Genomic DNA, 23,564 nt, shown 5'->3' on the forward strand with positions numbered 1-23,564 from the left:
TCAACCAGAAAATAATACTTTACGAAAATTTATTGATAGTTAAAAACTTTTGTGACATTTTTAATTTTCCGGTAGGTTTTAATCTATAGATACTACACGATATCTAATCGAAAGAAAATAAGGGCCACTGATATTTTAATCCATACTAATATTATAAATGCGAAAGTAACTCTGTCTGTCTGTCTGTTACTCAATCACGCCTTAACTACTGAACCAATTTGCATGAAATTTGGTATAGAGATATTTTGATATCCGAGAAAGGACATAGGCTACTTTTTATCCCGGGACATAGGATAGGTTTTATCCCGGAAATCCCACGGGAACGGGAACTATGCGGGTTATTCTTTAACTGCGCGGGCGAAGCTGCGGGTGGAAAGCTATCTTATAAGACCAAAAAAGAGCAACTACGGAGTTCTTGCCGGTTCTTCTCCATTTCCGAATCGGTGGTAAATGTTAAAAATATGTAAAAATATAAAAAATACAAAATTGCTTTTCGAAGAAGTCTAATTGAATAAATAAATGTTTGAGTTTGAGTTTGAGTTTTAGACTTTTAAGTTGTTTTAACTAAATTAATTATGTATATGTACAAAAACTATTAATAAAAATTATCGTGTCACAGCGTTTTGAACAAACTCGGAAACGGCTTGACAAATTTTATAACATTTATCAACCTAATACAATTCTTAAAATAAAAAAACATGGTGGCCTTTATTTTCTTTTGAATAGATTATTTCTATCATATTAGAACTTGGCTGAATTTTTTTCTAAGTCTATTAGGTAGTACATATTATACAAACAAAATTCTAAGCCCGTATTTATACAAAAATCTCATCAATATGAGTGAAGCCGTTTTTGATAGATAAATAAATACGATAAAACTAAACTATATAAAATAAGTTATTAATACAAAAAAGATCTTTTTTATAGATATAACTTAATCTATTGCATTAGAAAAAATACTAATTATACAATACATCAAAATCTTTCCATCCTTTTTGAAGTTATTTGGTTGAATAAACTCACATACATAGTTACATAAAATTAAACATTACCCACTTTTTTCAGTCATGTAAATAGGATTTTATAATCTCGAGCGTATGAATTGACAATCATAAAAAAAAACAAATTCCATTGAATTTTGCTTACACATGACAATCTCAGGAACTAATAAACCGAGTTAAATTAAACTTTTGCATTTGATTCAACCATTCCATTTCCATTCGAAATCAAAATACAATGTTTTAAAAGATACAATTTTTAACCGTCAGTTTCACGACTAGCTGATTAAGTCGCTGATAGTCTATCCAGCACTTTATGACGTACATTTTCATACACTTTGTCATTTTAACTGATAGATAAATACATTTTCATTAAGGGGCGATTTTTCAATGCTTGGATAAAACTTATCCGTCCAATAAAGTATTACACGATAATATTAAAATGTCACGTAAACTGTCAAATACGGGCAATTAGAATACGTTTTTAAAATGGTAGTTTTATACATTATTCGACGAATAAGTTTTAACCAAGGATTGAAAAATCAGCCCTAAAATTATTAATTTTAACTGACAGATAAGCTAAACAGAACATATCCAGAAATTGTGAAACTCCATAAAAGAGTATAAAAATAAATTTCAAATATCTTGAGATCGTATACAGGAAAATTTAATTTTTTTAATAATCATAATTAAAAACACGATTTTTTCACGGAAAAATCAAATCTTAGAAACGTTGGTATATAATATAATATACTTAATGAAGTAAATCGCGATTTAAACCCGTTAAAAAATACACTACACATACAAAACATAAAATATGTACATATAAAAACCACAACATAATAATATAGCTTGATTTAAAAAGAGCTAGCGTAAAATAAATACTTTGTAACTTATTTAACAAATTTTAAATGTATGTCCCATTTTTAAACGCAACTGCTGTTTCAATTTTGATAGATTTTCATTATGCAATTTTTTTTTACAACAATTTTCGATCATTTACACTTAACAGCATAAAGCTAAAAACTGTCATATTAATTAAAATTAATAATACATATATATATATACAAAAATATAAATCTAATTATTATTTTTGGAATAATTCACATGTTAATCTCAATAATTTCAAATAAATAACTTAAAAACTGATACGAGAAACGTGGGTTGAAAATTAATTTAAAAATGTATTAACTAAATTAACCAATTTTTACTTTGAAAAAATATATCTAGAAAGCTAAATCTTGCATCTCGCTCTTACACTACAAATGAATAATATCTACTATCTCTTTTACTCTTACGTGTTTATATTATAAATAAACAAAATAAATAGATATATACAAAATAGAATGAACACTATAAAATTATTAAATAATGTATTTTAGTCATAGTTTTATAATTATGTTACTTTTATTTCAAAAATAATAAAATTATTTTCTCGATTTCACAACACATGTAATATGATATTTTATCTATGGATTATATATTTTTGAAGTGAAACTTCTTTATCGGGGTTGGACAAAAATTTTGTGTAACATTTTTGCGTAACGCCGTACGCGTGACATTTTTGCGTTACGCCATACTCGTGACATTTTTAAGGTCATAAAGAAGTTTCACTTCTTACGTGTGTACTCTAGTACGCATACATTTTTTTTATGATTTGTAGGTATATTAAATAATAAATATCTATTTAACTGTATTTCTTAAATTATATAAATACAGTTGAACCTCGATAACTTAAACCTCGGTAACATAAAAACCTCTGTAACTTCAAAAAATAATGTGTTCCCTTCCCATCAGAGCCCAAAACCTCTTTAACTTAAAATACGCAACCTCTATAACTTAAATAAATAATCTCTGTATTGGCCCTCAGTAACTTCAAGAAATGTTTCCACAACCTCTATAACATAAAATTATTTGTCAATGAGTCATTTTGAAAGAGTGTCAAAACAAAAGGTTTCGGTATTTATTGCTTGCACGTGTTTACTATGTATTGTTAACGTAAACAATACATTACCTATTGTTTGCTTTATCGAAATTCTTCAAAGCTTTGCGGCGGTTAGCTTTATATGACAACAGACAACAACTTACTTGCATCTTAAGTTTTTGATTGTTGTCCTGGAAACATCACTTTACTTACTGTGTGATAAAACTAGCTTAAAATGAGTCCAAAAAAAACTAACAACCCTCACCTATGCTGATAAATTAAAAGCTATAGAAGCAGTGAAAAATGGATAGACCCTTGATAACTTAAAACCTCTATAACTTAAAATATTTTGTGTTTCCCTTGGACTTTAACTTATCGAGGTTCTACTGTAATAAAAAATAACTAATATAATATGTTACATATTATTACATAAATATGTTTTGATATTTACACTTATTATATAATAATATGTAATTTAATGTAATTTTGATATTATCAATAACTAGATTTTTGAAGTGAAACTTCTTTAGGCGCGTTGAGAGTAAAATTTCCTGGCAATACCGTTACGTAATGTCAATGCGATAATTTTGGTATCTTTGCCAAAGAAGTTTCACTTCTGACACGTGTGCTCGGCACACAGGCTCTTTTTTAATTACAAATGATAAATAATATAATTTCTAACTATAATCTCTACAGTAACAGTACATATTGAGGTGTGGATGCGTTGCGCTAATACAGCTCGGCTCGTTGTTATATCTGAAAAAAAAATAAAAGAAACATGTATATTATTTACTTATTAATACACAAAAATATATATTAGTGTTTTTGGTATTTAAGAGGAGGCTCCTTAACATAACTCTTTTATCGTGTTCGAGCTGGAAAAGTAAGTCTCAATTCTTATTTAATAAATAATAATAATAATAATATTTCGTTTATAACTAAAGTAATAATTGATCTAGAGAAAAAATATCTTGGGATTCGATAGTAAACTCTATTTTCTTACTGTTAACATTAATTTTAGACATAAAGTCCAAGTAAATCTTTAAAAAAAAGACGGGTTGCACTGGGGGAGTGCCGGCAGAAGTGAAAACTTGATTATTAACGTTCAGCATGTTTGATATTTTGGAATGGTATCCGTCTTACGCATGGAATATAAGGGCTAAAAAAAAATCCGTCTTACGCTTTTTCGATCAGGCCACGTGTCCTGACGCGAGTTTAAGATTTTATAGCCGCTAAAGATGTTTTCACTTCAAAAAATGTAATAAGTCTTAAAAAAGGCATAATTTTTTAATAAAAAAAGAAATGAGCGAAAATGTTTCAATTACGTAACTGTGTTATACATCGAAAGAAAAATACCCAATAAATCATATACTCAAGTTCCGTTTTGATTGTATGTGTGCCTGTTTCAGAATTTTTTGCCGAAATAAATTAACTGTAATATCTTTTGCCCCAAAACCATTTATATTTCTCTGCATATGCAAAAAAAAATATTGAAATCAGTGTCCTACTAATATTATAAATGCGAAAGTTTGTGAGGATGTGTGTGTGTGTGTGTTTGTTACTCTTTCACGCAAATTCTACTGAACCGATTACAATCAAATTTAGCACACATATAGAGGGTAACTTGGATTAACACATAGGATTGGTTTTATCCCGGAAATCCCACGGGAACGGGAACTATGCGGGTTTCCCTTTGAAAACGCGGGCGAAGCAGCGGGCTCAAATCTAGTAAATAATAAAAATAATATAAAAACTCACGCATTTGTCCTGGAAATATCTCTGGAATCGATTTCGAATCTATCTTCCTTAACAATATAGGTCATTGAAGCCTCATATATACCCTTTCCTGGTCCCACGGAAATCTGAAAAATAATATAAATTATTTAAATTTTATGGGATAAAATACAATAGGAAGATAGCTAGAAATCTATACTAATATTACAAAGCTGAAGAGTTTGTTTGAACGCGCTAATCTCAGGAACTACTGGTCCGATTAGAAAAATTCTTTCGGTGTTCGATAGCCCATTTATCGAGGAAGGCTGTAGGCTATATATCATCACGCTAAGACCAACACGAGCGGAGCCAACCGCGGATCGCTACGACCGGATCGTGTGTATGTATACTTGCATCTGGATCGTGTAATTAAGATCGTGTAAATTAATACTACAATGGGATACAGCTTACAGTTATCTAAAGCGTATTACAATAAATTAATGTTTAAAATTCGATAATTTGATCATACATATAAAAGAAAGACAATTAAAACAATGGTTTCTTAAACAATAGCAACAAAACTAGGACATCATTTCAAGATTTGGCAAACATGTTCTTTGAATATGTTTATTCGATGATCAAATATATCAAAGTCCGGGAATCTTGTGGATAAATCGTTGTACAAACGGCAGAAACGAGATATGGGGTTATAAAAAGAGGTATTTTTCCTGGTTAAAGGTAAAGAAAAAGTTTTGTTAGTCCGGAAGCGAAATGAAGCATTAAAATTAACAGTTGACAGTAGTGACGGAGAGTGGATAGATGAGTGAACAATTTTATGGAGTGTTAGTGTTTCATGTTGTCGACGCTTTTCCAACGAGACAAGATTAAATTTCTCAAGAAGACTCGTAGTATCCACTTCGTCCGATGTGGTAACGAAGAGAAACCAGCCTTAGGGCTAGCGCATACATACAACTTTTAGTTGAACAACTATTTTGTTGTGTTTCAAAAGTACACAGCAATATATGAACGTGCGCATATTATCAACTCGATAGTTGATCGACAAAAAAATCAAAAAGCCTCATCGATCTGCTTTTGATTAAAAAGTTGGACAACTATCGATCACACGCTCATTTTGTATTGCAATGTATTGAAGTGCGCATACCATCGACTAAACAGTCGATCCACGACTGTTCAGTCTCGCATTTGCATTGGAAGCGGCACAACGTTTGTTCTCTTGTTAAAAAGCCTTAAAGAGTATTCCGATAAAATTTTGTTTGGGTTACAAATCGACTGAAATCGATAGTATGCGCACCTCCGTCGACTCAATAGTTGAGTCGATTTAAAAGTTGTATGTATGCGCTAGCCCTTAAGCAAAACTTCTGAAGTCGTTCAATGCGTCTGATGTGAATTGTATAGTGCGGTGACCATATGACACAGTTAAATTCTAGGATTGAACGAATCAGGGTTTCAAATAAATGTAAAAGACTAGATGGTGTTGGTATACTTGAATGTATACTTGCGTCCGTCCTCGTGTCTACGCTCATTTTTTATTAGATTTTTTTGTGATTTTTACCAATTTTTTTGCACCAAATCGTACCTTAACCTGATAATTCTCTTTATCGGGCCTCCCCCTCATTTTTTTGTCGTTTTTTGTAACTTTTACCAATTTTTTACACCAAATCGTACCTTAACCTGATAATTCTCTCTATCGGGCCTCACCCGGGCACCGAACTTGCCCACATATCCGTCCGCGTCTTTAGCCGCTACGAATGTTAGCACTCCGTTGTTTGGGCGTTGTCTTAACACCCATGATGTTGTTTGTAATGTACGAGGGATGCATTTTGACCTGAAAATATTAGTTTTAGGGCCGATTTTTCAATGCTTGAATAAAACTTATCCGTCCAATAAAGTATTACACGATAATATTAAAATGTCACGTAAACTGTCAAATACGGGCAATTAGAATACGTTTTTAAAATGGTAGTTTTATAAAATACTAGCTTTCCACCCGCGGCTTCGCCCGCGCAGTCAAAGGAAAACCCACATAGTTCCCGTTCCCGGGGGATTTCCGGGATAAAACCTACCCTATGTCCCGGGGTAAAAAGTAGCCTATGTCCTTTCTCGGGTATCAAAATATCTCTATACCAAATTTCATGCAAATTGGTTCAGTAGTTTAGACGTGATTGAGTAACAGACAGACAGACAGACTTACTTTCGCATCTATAATATTAGTATGGATTCCACAAATAAGTTTAAACCGAGGATTGAAAAATCAGCCCTTAATCGAGTTTATAACAAAACATGGATAAATAAATTAAATTAAATTTGAGCTGGGATATGGAGATCAGTAGCTAAATTATACTGATTCATTATTTATTAATAACAAATATTGTGCATTTTTTTATTATTATTTCTTCACCTACTCTTACCACTTTTCATTTTATTTTTATTATTCAATAATCTACATATTTGGATCTTTTAAAAATTATGATTTTTTAAAGACTAGAAAAAATTGGATCACACGGCGGGATTCGAACCCGCGCCTTTTCGCCATTCCGTGGCGTGACGCCTTGATCCCGCGAGAGCAATCAAATTTATTCTACTCTTTCAATTATACATGTCTAAAGACACTTTTTAATTCATTGTAACATATTTGTAGTTTTTTTTTATGTGAAACATCTATAGGCGCACGTAAAACCAAATTAATTCACAACAATAATGTCGATGTTTCACATCTTTCAGGCGTTCCCTGGCCGCTTACATTTTTTTTTTCAAAGTTATTATTGAAGTGAAAACTTCTTTAGTGGCGTGGAGCACTTTTCTGTAATAGTAGGGGAGCCCAAGAGGGGATTTTGGGATTTACTCGAGCGCGTCAGATTACTATAAGGGACGGTACCTCAGCTATTCATTAGTACCTCTAGTCAATATGAGCAGTTATGGTTGGTGGGTGCGCTCAGGGGCCCCGCTGGAAAATTTGAATAATCCATAATTCCCTAAGGTTGAGCTCGAATCGTCAGATTAGCGAAATGGGGACTTCTTATATTGTAATTAACCCCCCATATATTAATCTGACGCGCTCGAATAATATTACTTTAATTTTTTACCCTTTCTTCATAGCGATTAAATCGCCACTTAAATCGTCAGATTAACGTATACTTTTTTTCAGTGACGTCCTGGAGCATGCAAAATATCAATATCTAACGCACTTGAGTATTTCCAAGCCAATTTTTTTCTTTTTTAAATTAAAAAAAATCAAAAAACCCTTCCCCACCGCTAAAAGTGAAAACATTATAGGACCTTTTTTTCTCGCTATGGTCTAATCTACCAATTCTAATAGGTTCCCGTGACGCTCGAGTAAATCCACATTTAGCATCCTGGGCTCCCCTACTATAATGGGTATAAAATCTTAAACTCGCGTCAGGACACGTGACCTGATCGAAAAAGCGTAAGACGGATACCATTCCAAAATATCAAACATGCTCAACGTTAGCACTCCCCCAGTGCAACCCGTCTTTTTTTCCTCACCTAACACTCTCAGTGAGCGAGTTTATATAATCGACGATGGCTTTTGTACACTTATCGTATATCGGTTCACTCGTTTCCACCCTTTCCCAGGACAAACAGGAACACCAGTGTGGTTCTATCCCGGCTTCGCTGCAAGAACGGTTTTGGGATATCTGGAAATTATAATAAAATTATAAATAAACAAAGTTTAATTTAACCAATATCTGAAGAAATAGTAAGAAATAAAACTAACGCATGAAAGAATTAATATCATATTTTTAAATAATAGAAGACTTTGAAGATAAATTTTTAAATAATGTAATCGTTGACAATTCAATTTTACAAAAATTATTTACGCATAAAAAGTTTTGACTATTAAAACTATTGATGTATAGTTTTTTATGTAATTGTTTTTGTTGTGGTTGAAAAAGACGATTAAATAATTTGCATAAATAGTCTAACTAGTTTAAATTATATCTTGACTAGCAAACCGGGCGAACTCCGTTTCGCCACCAGAGACACCTTTTCTTTGCTATAAACCTCACGGAGCCCGAGACCTTTCCAACGAATGCAAAACCGTGGAAATCGGTTCGTGCATTCTGGAGTTATAGCGTCAGGAAGGAAAACCCGACTTATTGACGTGACAACGTCTTATAATTCGATAGAGCCGGCTGCACGCACGAAAAAACATGACTCATGCGGCGTTACCTCGCTCTGAGGCGTTCCATGTAAGGCTTGAAGTGCGAGCGAGAGCGCGGAACGAGCGACAAAGAAGCACAATCGGACGTTGTCACGTTCAACTATCGTCAGTAAACCGACTTTACAGACAACCAATTTTTTTTTTTATATAGTAGATGGTTGATTCCCAGACCGCATCTAGCGTCTAACAATGTAAGAGCATCTCTCGGCAAGAGACGTTATCACAATTTATAAATAAAAATTTCACAGTCGAAGCAAGTGAATTATCGAAATTCGTTGAATGCAGTTCTATTTCTTTTCTATGCTTTATTAACATTATTAAGCTGAAGAGTTTGTTTGTTTGTTTGAACGCGCTAATCTCGGGAACTACTAGTCCGATTTGAAAAATTCTTTCGGTTTTGAATAGCCCATTTATCGAAGAATACTTTAGGCTATATATCATCTCGCTAAGACCAACAGGAGCGGAGCACTGCGGTTAAAACCGCCGAGCACAGCTAGTCAAAAATAAATGAATGTTTCCTTTCAGAAAAATTTACTATCTCCAGTATTTAAAATACTTCTCTCCAACGAACATTCCACACTACATATAATATTACTAGCGGTCCGCCCCGGCTTCGCCCGTGGTACCTACATGTTTAAACTATCCTATCTCTCAAGTTGGATCGAACTGCACATGGTGTGCGAATTTTATTATAATCGGTTAAGTGGTTTAGGAGTTTGTAGTGTTTGAGTAAAGTATAGGTACTATATCCCCGGATGTCTCGGGTTCGCGGGTAGTGGGGAGCACAGTCACGCAGCAGCCCTCGGCGTGAGCGGACGTGTGTTTACCCTAATTACTGGCGACGTAACGAGCCAATCCCATCCCCTGCGTATACGACAGTGAACGCGTATCTACATTTGGCGACGAGGATAAAGGTCAGATCTATAATTTTAAATAATTAAAAAAATAAAAATATGGGAGGTAGATTACTAATGTTAATTACGTTACGTTTTGCTTTTGTCCAAGTCGTAAGCGACAATCATGATTTAGGCTTTGAGTTTGACACATAGGATGCGTACGTACGCGACGTCAAGGTACTAAACGTAACACTAACCTGACGCCGCGCTAATAATATGTCAAACGCGTTGTACCAGTATATTTTCTATGATTGTACTGCGCAGTAACTATACTGCTAAACAGACTATCAAGCGCCAGCGCTGGGTGTAGGTACTCAGACGCTTGACGTCTAACGTTATAATTTTCATAAAAGTTATATAAGCGTCCGACGAAATATTTGCTTTTTAATGTATTTGAGTACATAATTATTGTAAAACTGATATTATTAGTTAGGAAAACACCTAGCGTGTACAAAAGTATTGTATTATGATAATTCTTACTTATATACTCATGATACAAACGATGATATTCTGCTAAATGATTTCTCTTTATAACATGCTATTAATAGCTTCATCTACTTGTATTAAGTCAGTCCTTCAGACTAGATTTTAACCCGTTATGAACGGACAGATTTGGTTCAGTATCTGCATACCTACTTATCAGGGATCGGTGATAATGCAATAGTTTCTTAAGTTAATGGTTTGCGAGTATTTAGGCTTTGCTTAGCGAGGCACGTTAGTCAATCTGTGTGACATGAGCAGAGCGTGACATTAAAGCTACGCGGTGCTAAGTACGTGCACTGTCTGCCAAAGTTATTATAATTACCAACATGAGGTTAAATAAGCCAAACAAAGCGGCCAATGATTTTGTATTATAAATTTTGTAGATTGTATTAAATATTATGATTTAATTATGTTATTGCTGCACTCTGTTTTATAATAGTAAATAATATGTACATTTATAGGGCTGTAACTACTTATTATAAATAATAATGATTTATAATAGTCGGTATCAGAACAATTAATAAATATGACATGATGATTTGTTTCGAAATAGAAGACTTTATTTGCCACCATAAAGAAAAAATGCAATTCTTAATAATCTAATAAAATTAAAAAGAAGAGATAGCAATAGCGGCAAAAAGGATTACCGCAAAGCAGCAACCATTAATTGAAGGGTATTGCTGCACTGATTTTCTGAGGAGACCACGTGACTGTACGAATGCAATAATTTACTAATAAATAATACGTATATGACAGTGTGTTTTCCTAGCAGAGATAGAGACAGAGATATATTTGTTTATATAAAATGTTGTCGTAAAAAGTAAATGAAGACATAACTAATTCCTCTTCTACGTATTAGTTGTTCAAATATACTTAATTCATATAATATCCGGCGCCTACTGTACCTTAACCTCTTTTGCTGTTTTTATTGTATTTCTGTCAACTTCATCTGTGTGTACAATAAAGTATTTTTATTATTTATTATTATTACACTCTTTACGCGTGCACACTGCACAGTACCCGCTGTAGGTACACATTTGTATGGCCATAAAACTATTTAGAGTATTTAGTCGGAAGTTTTATGTAGGTACTACAACTTATACTTATTGGATACAAAATATATTAACTGTAGTATCTTATAGCGAATTGTGTACCGACTAAATGAAATAAAATAATATGTAAGTAGTATCCAAACGAAAGATATAACTTTATAATTGATCTACGCTTGATCTACGTATTTCGCTTAATATTAATCATGCAATTGTAAATATTATTTTTATATTCGATAAATATATACATACTGGCTGACCCGACAGACGTTGTCTTGTCTTAATTATGAATATGAACGGTCAAACGCGTAGTCTTCTAATTATTAAATAGCGCCATCTATTGAATACTTACTCAATCCAGTCAATAGATACCGCCATATTATGTAAGGATCAATTGGAAGTAACAGATACACAGAGAACTGACTGTCAAATAATTAAAATATATATATATATATATATATATTTTTGCGACTATAAACTGAAATGTAACCTATCCTATCTTCAAGTTAGACGAGACTGCACACGGGGTGCAAATCAAATTTAAAATAATAATAATGAATAAAATTATTGGTTTATGCAAGAAGTATACGACGCGGTTGGCGCAGTGGTAAAGTAACTACCTACTGAGCCGACGGTCCCGGGTTCGATCCCCGGTCAGGGCAAATATTTGTGTGATGAACTCAATTATTTGTTCTTGGGTCTGGGTGTTATCTATATATGTATTTATTAAATATTATATTTATCGTTGCCTAGTACCCACAACACAAGCCTTAATTGAGCTTACTGTGGGACTAGGTCGATTTGTGTAATGATGTCCTATGATATTTATTTTATTATTTATTTATTGTATAGGCTGTACGAGCCTTCATTAAATGAAAATCGTGCGTGATTGGATAGGCTGTACGAGCCTTCATTAAATGTAAATCGTGCGTGATTGGTTGTATAGGCTGTACGAGCCTTCATTAAATGAAAATCGTGCGTGATTGGTTGTATAGGCTGTACGACCCTTTATTAAATGTAAATCGTGCGTGACTGGTTGTATAGGCTGTACGAGCCTTCATTAAATGAAAATCGTGCGTGATTGGATAGGCTGTACGAGCCTTCATTAAATGTAAATCGTGCGTGATTGGTTGTATAGGCTGTACGAGCCTTCATTAAATGAAAATCGTGCGTGATTGGTTGTATAGGCTGTACGAGCCTTCATTAAATGAAAATCGTGCGTGATTGGTTGTATAGGCTGTACGAGCCTTCATTAAATGAAAATCGTGCGTGATTGGTTGTATAGGCTGTACGAGCCTTCATTAAATGTAAATCGTGCGTGATTGGTGACATAGGCTGTACGAGCCTTCATTAAATGAAAATCGTGCGTGATTGGTTGTATAGGCTGTACGAGCCTTCATTAAATGTAAATCGTGCGTGATTGGTGACATAGGCTGTACGAGCCTTCATAAATTGTAAATCGTGCGTTATTTGTTATATAGCCTTCATAAATGGTAAATTGTACGTAATTGTATATATAGGCTGTATGAGCCTTCATAAATTGTAAATTCTGCTTAATTGGTTATGTAGACTGTACGGGCCCTCCAAACCTTATGTAAAAGTAGTGTGGGCAGGACGGGCCTTCGTAAATTTGTAAACCATTCATCTTAAATTTGCGATGGCTGTATAGGCCCCATTTTAAAATGTAAACTATACGTATAATATAGTATGTTGTTTGTTAGCAGTAGGCAGTATGAGCCTTCATTATATTAATGTAAAGCATACAGACCATTTTTAAAGTGAAACTTTTATTACATCGTCTCAAACTTTTTGGTCTGTGTAGCGCATGTCGCGTGACGGTCGGCTACCGAGTAGGTATAAAGCAAGTTTCACTTTTACCGTGGTTTCATAAAACCACACAACATTTCTTGTAATTTTAATGAGTACCTGTTGTGTGATATATTGATAAAACATTTGACTTAACAATTAATGAGGGTATATAGTTACTGTATTCACTTTTTTATGTTATTGTAATGATTTAAATGTTTTGTGCAGTTTTAATTGGATTGTAACCTTAATACTGATTAATTTAGTAAGTTGATGTAAATGTTTGTGGATTATATCCTGTAACTGTGCCTTATATAAATAATAAATAAATAAATAAATACGTACCGGTGTTATCACATAAAATCAAACCTGATTTTAGGTTGTCCCTATTGGACTAAAGAAGGACTAACTTACTTTCCCTCCTGGTATACTCGACCTAGAAGATGACAATGCAACATTTGCTTTTTGTTGGAAAAGGTGTTCTTGGATTTTCTTGGATGCGCGAAAGGCACCGAAAAAAATAGGGCCACTTTGTTATTGTTAGGTGGATCTGAGTTACAGGAGACTATTTACAGTCTACCTGAAATATATGTAACTGATTCTGAAGGAGTCGGTGTAGTTATTTGCCACAGCTATAGGAAAATAAGACGAGAAGTTACAATGGGGAGTCTATGTTAGCACTGCCGCTGCTAGGACCAGCTCAGCTGCGTACAGTTCGGAACATGAGGCATCATTTCACGTATAAAGATACGACTAGATTGGATTATTAACTACTTTCATGACATATGGCTACTATGGGGCTTGGCAGCAGATATTGAAACTGTTTTTATATTGCACAAATGGTCCATACGCATTTATATAAATTGCGTGCGCGGGACTCACTAAGAGATACTGGCCTCCTTACTGTAATTTCACAGTATATAATTAGATTTTAATAACGTTTTAAATGTACGCAATAATACTGCAATAATACGCAACAGAAGGAGATGGACATTGTTATTACATAAGGAACAAAATAAAATTGACATGCTATTTTCCGGCTATCTAATGGGTCAAGATATTGTACTCTTTTACAATAGAACTCCTGATAAAATTAAAGAGTTTAGTATTGGTAATTTTAAAACTTAAATATAAAACGTATTAGTTCAGTGAGCCTATTGCAGCATTAAGGAATATAATATTTATTATGGAGAATAAAAAACCATGGAGGCTTTTCGCGTGGGATCAAGAGGGACCGTTCTTTGGCATCATCATTATGTTATATGTTAAATTAAATGTAATATTGTCATGATGTTAGAGGAATAGCTAAAGGGTTTCTTGCCGGTTCCATTCATGGATGATGCTTTCCGAATTGGTGGTAATGCGTGAAATTATGTTGCGACGGTTCAAAGAAGCTTCTAGAAGAGGTCTTATTGAATGAGTAAATGTTGAGTTTGTGTTTTTATTTATCGAAAGGTACCGTGAAACCTGCTTACTTTGCCACTTTTTCATGTGTTAAAAAGTTTGATTCGCTTAAAAAAAATATAATTGTATGAAAACGTAATGAGTAACCTGCACCTAGACGTAGTAAATTTCATGAAAATTTACAATATTACTAAATATCTATTTCATTTTTGTAAATTATAATATTTTAAGCATAAAAACAATTATGGCAAAGTTAGCTGTCACTTCTGGTAAATTTGCCATATGAAAGAAAAAATGAAATTTTTGGAGTTTATGAGGTTAAAAAGTAATATATTTGCACTCTTCCTATATCCCGTAAAATAAAGTAAAAACTTTATATTATTTAGCACTTTTAATTTAACTCTCTAAGAAGGTGGCAAATTCACCAACCTTTCCAAAATATTTCCTATATAAGAAGAAGTTAGGGTTAGGGTTGTCAAATAAAAATGTTTTCGTAGTAGGAACAATTTAGTAAAAGTAAAAAAAAAAACATAATCAATTACTTCTAGTTAGTTTCTTAACTTTGAATTGTTTTACATAATAAAACAAAAAAAAATAGTATTCATTAAACTAACTAACTTTTTTTTAATATCACACATTACACGACATTCCTAAAAGATTTAAACAATGACAAATTCTTATTTATATGATCTTGATTGAATATAAAAATTGTTGTTATTTTAAACTTGATAAAATATTCATCAGAAATTTTGTGGCAGCCCTAACCTCCAACAAAACATGGCAAAGTCACCATCACAGACGTTGTGATTGGGGTTGTTGAATTTACCAATACCAATTGCGAAGTAAAGGTAGCTTGTAGCACAGTAAATCAGCTTTTATTTAGCTAAAGAACATTATGTTAACATAATATCAAAAAAATACTTACGTAGGCAATGCTTTTCCCGTTTGTTTTTGTAAAAGTTCCGGAGCACTAAGTTTCATACCGCCAAAATTCGAAAAAAGTAACCGCCGAAAATTACATCTCAAAAACAAGCTGGGCTGCCACATCTCATTCGGTTTTGCCATTTAACTCATAAATTTTACTATAAAGGCATGCATACATGACAAAAAACTGATATTAAGATGTGACTACACTTTTTCCCTCAGAAGTTGGCTATGGCAAAGTCTGCAACCGTTGGCAAAGCTAGCAGGTTTTACCGGTATATGTTTCAACAAATAAAACAGGAAGAAGGAGAGATATTCGAGAAGTTGTAGGAAAACTGCGGAACCAAGCTGGAAAGTTGAATATACAAACAAGCTCCGAAGAACAAACGATGAAATGAAATTCTTTTGGAAAACAAGGGCATTCTCTGGAAGACAGAAAATAAAGATAAAATTTCCTCTCGGTTGTATAACGAACAAGAATTTGACAATTCCGATGTTAGAAAAAGGGGTTAAAAAACAATAGAAAATAACATACAGATAGAAAGAGGAGATTTTAAGGTCAATAACAAGTGATAAAGTATAATATGTAAAGAAGATGGAAAAGCGTAACAAACTGACAGCAAACTTTAAACCAACTCGAAACAGTGTAGAACGATTAGAAGGTGGATACGTACTTGTCAGAAACGTGGATACTAGCCAAAAGCATAGAAGTAATGTAACTTAATAAGAACAGAGGGAGAATGGAATGGAAGGGGTCCAGAAAGTTCAGGATACAGGTGGAGACAACGGTGATGTAAATGAAAGCGAAGAATACCGCTAATGAAATACCGAACTAAATCAGTCTGATAGCTTTCTATAATGTATGTCTATAATGTATGTTGTAAACGATTATATTTTAATAAAAGAAAAAAATAGAATAAGGAAGGGATGTAGTGTTTGAGTAAAGTATAGGTACTATATCCCCGGATGTCTCGGGTTCGCGGGTAGTGGGGAGCACAGTCACGCAGCAGCCCTCGGCGTGAGCGGACGTGTGTTTACCCTAATTACTGGCGACGTAACGAGCCAATCCCATCCCCTGCGTATACGACAGTGAACGCGTATCTACAGAGTTCATTGAGGACAAACATTGTGACACGAGATTTATTTTATCTTATATATAAAATTCTCGTGTCACAATGTTAGTCTGCATACTCCTCCGAAACGGGTGGACCGATTCTCATGAAATTTTCTGTGCATATCGGGTAAGTCTGAGAATCGGCCAACATCTATTTTTCATATGTACCACGGGCGAAGCCGGGGCGGGCCGCTAGTATATTATAATACTAGATTTCCGCCCGCGGCTTCGCCCGCGTTTTCAAAGAAAAACTCACATAGTTCCCGTTCCCGTGGGATTTCCGGGATAAAACCTATCCTATGTGTTAATCCAAGTTACCCTCTATATGTGTGCTAAATTTCATTGTAATCGATTCAGTAGTTTTTACGTGAAAGAGTAACAAACATCCATACATCCATACATCCATACTTGCAAACTTTCGCCTTTATAATATATATTAAGATATTAAGGCGCTGACTCCACGAGCGAGAGAATCGCGACGAGTCCGCCCTTATATCGTCGGATAATCTCCACGAACGAGCGATAATTCCGCCGTGTATCGTCACGAGTCGTAACGGAATCGCAGCGTTTCCGCGGCGACTCGTAACGGTATCTGTCACGTTTCCTTGAAGAGAACTACGAGAAGACCAGAGGCAACGCTGAAATGCCGCTGCGTTTGACAGCGGGCCCGCCGCGCGCTCGTCGCTAGCCCGCCGCGACTAGCAGCGGGCTAGCGACGATGTAATGACGTTTCGCGCGCTCATTGCCACTCGTCCTATCGCGGCGATAATATCGCCGTGTGGAGACGGTTCCATAGAGAGTGTATAGAAATACGTGGCACGACGATAATATCGCCGCGATTCTCTCGCTCGTGGAGTCAGCGCCTAAGATATATTAAGAAAGATAATATTATTATTAAAAACTCACCGGTTCCAATAAACTCAGTCCCCTCGTATTTTCCGCACCTTTTATCCTGTACGGATTCCAATATCTAGACAGACCCATTATATCCAATATTGTAGCATGTATATCGTGTGGTGTTGTCAGAACTTCTGCGTTCCCGACCAGACTGTGTATAGCGTCTGGTCGGGACCTTGTTAGAGAGTCTGGCAGTCTGATCGCCATTAGAGGGAGACGCTCTTCTAGTTTACCTTGTAACGTGTCGCGGACGTTTGCGTATCTGTGGTTTGAAATTATTGTATATTAATGAATCGTAAAATTTATTGACTAGCTTTCCGCCTACGACTTCACCCGCGTATTCATAGAAAGACCCGTGTAGTTCCCGTTCCTGTGGGATTTCCGGGATAAAACCTATCCTATGTGTTATAATCTAATCTATAATCCCAGTTACTCAGTTACTCTATATGTATGCTAAATTTCATTGTAATCGGTTCAGTAGTATTTGCGTGAAAGAGTAACAAACATACACACATACACATGTCCGTGTGGTTTTTGGCATGTCAATTTATTTGTTATATGATTTATCTTTTTGATTAATAAAAATAAATAAAAACCATACACAAACATCAAGTAATATAGTATTTGTTCATCATCAACTAAACTAAAGAACTAAAGAACTGCTCATCACCAATCATTAAACTGCTAAATGAAAATTCTCATCATAATATAGTTCATCACCTCGGCCCATGATCACCGAACACCAAGATAGCAGTGTCTTCACCCAGCCCACTGGTGATGAATCTGTCCAAGAAGGATGCTGTCTCATCATCAACCACTAAACAGCTATAAAACTGAAACTTTTCATCACCTCGGCCCATGATCACCGAACACCAAGATAGCAGTGTCTTCACCCAGCCCACTGGTGATGAATCTCTCCAAGAAGGATGCTGTCTCATCATCAGCCGTGGCTATCATGTTGAAGTCATCATGGGTGATGTCCGCTATGAACGTGAAACAGAACTTCTTGTCCGGTAACTTGAAGAACTGAAATTTGTTTTAAATTATATAAGTAATGTATAGTATGAAAGAAAGAAGAAATAAAAAACGTTTATTTATAGTCGAGCCAATTTAATAGGCAACATTTGATGACAACTATATCAGTAAAATTAAATCTTAAAATTACTTGTATCGGTCATTAATATCGTAAATATGTAATCGTAATTGAAAAAAGTTAAGCAAATGTGCAGTTCTAACAAAACGAAATAATAATTAATTCTATGTCGTCGTTACTAGGTTACGTCGTTGAATTTTGTTGAACTGTCAAATGTTGCCTATTAAAATGGCTCTACTGTTGGGATTTGGTAATATTTTCAATAAAACTTCTTCTTTACAACCGATGTATTTAATAAAAGTTAAACGCATTACATTACACAGCAGTACAGCACAGAGCAACCATGAAAAGGACAGATAGCACCAAGTGTCAAAACGAGAAAACTTCAAACATTTACAAAGACAGTTTGTACCATAGCATTCACAGATACACATAAACTACATTATAAATTTATATACTCAACACTCCCACCTAAATTTATAAGGTAGACATAACAACTTAACTGACAACTAAATGTTTTTTAAACAAACATAAAATATTCTAGTTAACTTCATACATTTTTCATAAAGAACAAATAACTCCTCTAATACATAAACTACAAACTGTTTTATTCTCAACTTACATACACTTTTTATTCCAAATTTTATATAAAGTTAAATATTATTCTCAACTTACATACACTTTTTATTCTAACTTTATACAAAGTTAAATACTAGACACACTTATATGAAGTTTATAAAAGTTAAACATTAGGCACATTTATATGAAGTCTACATAACATTAAACATTTCTCATAATCTTATCTCTAATAGAATTAAATTTATTTGCTGGCAAAGCTTTTGTTAAGAAATCAGCTAATTGATTTGAACTCTCAATATATTTGATATTGACAATTTTATTTGCAACATTCTCTCTGATAAAGTTGTATCTTATATCTATATGCTTACTCCTTCTGTGAAACACAGGATTATGTATCAATTTGATTGTACTTTGATTGTCAACATTTAAAGTTATTGAGCCTTGTGGCTCCCCAATATCACAAAGAAATTGCCTAAGCCATAAAATTTCTTTAGCGGCTTCGCTAGCTGCCATATATTCTGACTCTGTTGTGGATAATGCCACAGTATTTTGTTTACGACTAGACCAAGTGACAGGACCTCCATTCATAAGAAATATATAACCTGTATTAGATTTTCTACTATCCATATCACCTGCAAAGTCTGAATCAGAGTAACCAACTAAGTCAGCATTACCTTGATAAACAATTCTCATATCTTTTGAATTAATTAAATAACGTAGGATTCTTTTCACAGCTATAACATGTGAAGGACCTGGATTATTGACATACCTGCTAACAACATTTACAGCATAAGCTATGTCAGGTCTAGATATTGATGATAAGAATAACAATGCTCCCACCGCTTCTCTATATGGGAAATTAATAAGTTTATCACTAACTGTATTCTTAGACAACTTTACATTTACATCAGCGGGGGTACTACTACCCTTAGCATCTAACAAATTGAATCTATTAATTATTGTTTGAATGTATTGACTTTGACTTACACTAATATAACCTTTTCCTTTATCTATTTCCATTCCAATAAAAGAATTACAGTCTAAAGTCTTAATCTCAAATGTTTGCATGAATATTTTTATTATTTCAGATAAAACAACTTTACTTTTAGCCAGTAACAAACCATCATCAACATAAAGAATTAAAATTACTTTAACATCTTTAAAATATCCTACAAATACACAATTCTCAGATGGACATGGTTTAAATCCATAAAAAGATAAAAAAGAACTAAATTTTTCATTCCAACATCTCGATGATTGTTTAAGACCATATATAGATTTAACTAACTTACATACTTTTGAAGACTGTGTTTCCAAACCCTCGGGCACCTCCATGAAAATTTCTTCGGAGAGCTCACCATACAGGAAGGCCGTCTTCACATCAAATTGCTCGATATGCAGTTCATCTCTCGCAGCAATGCTCAGCAACACCCTGATGGAATCATACCTGCTAGTAGGGGAAAAAATCTCATTATAGTCTTCGCCCTTGACTTGTGTGAACCCACGTGCACACAGTCGTGCTTTGAATCGTACTATTTCTCCATCTCTATTCTTCTTTATAGTGAACACCCATTTACAAGAAACAGGCTTCTTCTCAGTTCGATCAGTTAATATCCATGTTTTATTTTTTTCATGTGACTGAAGTTCTTCATCTATAGCTTTCTTCCATAGGTGAGAATTTGGACTATTCATTGCTTCTTCATAAGTGTTAGGTAATTCCAATTCAGTTATATTTACTTCTAGGTTTCTATTCCGACGTGGACGTAGTGTGATGTTTCTCTGTTCTTCCTCTTCCAAACATATACTTCTTGGAGGGATATAAGTTACATCTAAATCCTCTGAGCTCTTCATATAAATATAAAAATATATACTAAAATATACTATCATCAGTACTGCTTTCTTGAAACTCATCCTCTGGAGTAGACCTTGTAAAATGATCTTGTTCTCTTTCTTGTGAAGCTGTTACTTCTACAAAACTTTGTTTTTCTTCTGGCATACTGTATTCATCGAATTTCACGTCCCGCGATATTATAATCTTTCTAGTATTTTGATCAAACATCCTGTAATTCTCATGTTCATACCCAACTAACAACATCTTCACACTTTTCTTTGCAAGTTTCTTTCGCTTTTCTTTTGGTACATGTACATAACCAATGGACCCAAATATTCTTATGTGTTGCAAGTTAGGCTTAACTCCATGCCACAGTTCAAATGGTGTAACATTTCCTGTTTGGCTTGATGTACCTCTATTTAATAAATATATTGCACAGTTGACAGCTTCTGCCCACAAGTTTAAAGGAATGTTTTTCGCATACAACATAGTTCTTGCACTTTCCATGATTGAACGCATCTCTCTCTCTGCTCTCCCATTCTGTTCAGGGGTATAAGGGGCAGTACGTTCATGTGTTATTCCTTTATTCTCCAGATATGATGCAAATTCTTGGTTCACATATTCACACCCATTATCTGTATGTAATATGTGCAAATCATGTTGAAATTTGTTTTTCACTATTGCATTATACTTAAGAAAACATTGAAATACCTCGCTCTTATGTTTTATGAAGTAAACATGGCGGTAGCTTGTAGCTCCATCTTTGAATAAAACAAAGTACTTCATACCAGACACAGAAAGTTCTTCTATAGGGCCACAAACATCACTGTACACAATGTCACCAGGCTGTGTTGGACCTCTGGTTGATTTACAGAAAGGGCGCCTTGCTTGCTTTCCATACTGGCACGCTTCACAAATAAAATCCTGATTTCCACTCAATGTAACAGGAATTATACCATTTTTACACATATTCTGAAGTTCCTTCACATTTAAATGTCCCAATCTTTCATGCCAAACTTTTATATCTGTTTGCACAACATTACAACTTTCTTGTTTTATTGTTTTGACATCTAACTCATATAGGTTATTTTCTGATAGATATGCCATCATAACAACAACATTATTCTTCATAATCATTGCCTTTTCATTGCTCTTCATTATCATATATCCTTTTCTTGTCACAGCACCTTCCGAAAATAAGTTTCTTCTCAAGTCGGGTACATACAAAACATTTTCAAGTTTACACCTCTCCCATGAACCATTAACCTTTTTGTCTATCAGTACAGTTCCTTTACCACATATTTTTATATTCTGTTTGTTACTCAATTTAACAGAATTGTTCTCTTGGCACTCGTTAAACTCACAGAAGTAGTCCCGCTTGAATGTCATATGCATTGAGGCTCCACTATCAAGAATCCATGCCTCTTCATCATGTTCCTTCAGTGCAGCGCTGAAAGCCAACATATTGTTAGGTTTCTTATCATGCTTTCTCTTTGGCAGTCTGCAGTCTCTAGCGAAGTGGCCTCTTTTGTTACAATTATAGCATATGAATCTATGACTTGTTTTTTGTTGATCTTTTGAAGTTTTCTGTTTATTTTCACTTCTTGATATGAAATTACTTTTTGATGTCACTAATGCTGTCTCACTAACATTTATATCATTGGCAAGGCTGGCTTCTTCATCTACTAGCCGAGAAGTGAGGTTTTGAATTGTTTGACTTCCTTCATCAAGTGACAACCATGCCTGTCTAAGTGAACGGTACGTTGATGGTAATGTACTTAGAATTTTTGTCATAATTGCTGTGTCACTGATTTTCTCACCAGTCTCCCGTAGTTGCTTTGCCAAGCTTTCTACCTTGGACACATGCTGCGCCATAGTATCGTTGACACTATATGAATATTGATAAAATTTTTCATGAATCAACATCTTGTTGTATTCAGATTTTTGTTCATAGATAGCTTCTAATTTTGACATAACTTGTTTAGCAGTCTCGCAGTTTTCTATTAAAGATATTTGGTTTAAATCCATGGACGATGTCAGAATGAACATTGCCATGCCATCATCTTTGTCCCATTGCACTTGCGAACTGGTTTCCGTAGGTCTTGCCTTCTCGATATTCAATCCTTTTGCTCGTAATGCACATTTAACTTGAAATTTCCATTGTTTAAAATTTCTCCCATCAAACTTCTCAATTTTCATCGAGTTCGCAACCTCCATTTTAGGTTAGTTTTTACACCGGTTGTAATCTTGCTCTTTTATAGATTTCTCTTATTGAAAATATATTTTAAATATGCCTGGGCCCATAACCTGTTGGGATTTGGTAATATTTTCAATAAAACTTCTTCTTTACAACCGATGTATTTAATAAAAGTTAAACGCATTACATTACACAGCAGTACAGCACAGAGCAACCATGAAAAGGACAGATAGCACCAAGTGTCAAAACGAGAAAACTTCAAACATTTACAAAGACAGTTTGTACCATAGCATTCACAGATACACATAAACTACATTATAAATTTATATACTCAACATCTACTATAGACAGTGTGACACAGAAAATTGGCTACAAAAATGAGACACAAAGCACAAAACTCCGCCTACGCGGCCCACCGACCTTTTAATAGGCGATTGTGAGTCTAATTTTTT

At 34.3% G+C, this 23,564-nt stretch overlaps 1 protein-coding gene across 1 annotated transcript in view; it reads right to left on the reverse strand.

Annotated features, from left to right (window-relative positions):
- Positions 1–3,575: 3,575 nt before the first annotated feature.
- The window catches only part of LOC149896728 (uncharacterized), a 34,296-nt gene continuing 14,307 nt past the window's right edge, over positions 3,576–23,564 (reverse strand). Inside the window, exons 9-14 of the mRNA XM_090117361.1 lie at positions 18,263–18,438; positions 17,422–17,674; positions 8,161–8,312; positions 6,322–6,481; positions 4,681–4,784; positions 3,576–3,678 (exon numbers count right to left, since the gene is read on the reverse strand). Coding sequence (XP_089973487.1) covers positions 3,600–3,678; positions 4,681–4,784; positions 6,322–6,481; positions 8,161–8,312; positions 17,422–17,674; positions 18,263–18,438 — 924 coding nt within the window. The 3' untranslated portion in view covers positions 3,576–3,599. The remainder of the gene's footprint in view (positions 3,679–4,680; positions 4,785–6,321; positions 6,482–8,160; positions 8,313–17,421; positions 17,675–18,262; positions 18,439–23,564) is intronic.

This window comes from Colias eurytheme, chromosome 27, assembly GCF_061535395.1.
Source record: "Colias eurytheme isolate Ceu_HAF_F1 chromosome 27, ilColEury1 Martin Lab GWU primary, whole genome shotgun sequence".
Lineage (NCBI taxonomy): Eukaryota > Metazoa > Arthropoda > Insecta > Lepidoptera > Pieridae > Colias > Colias eurytheme.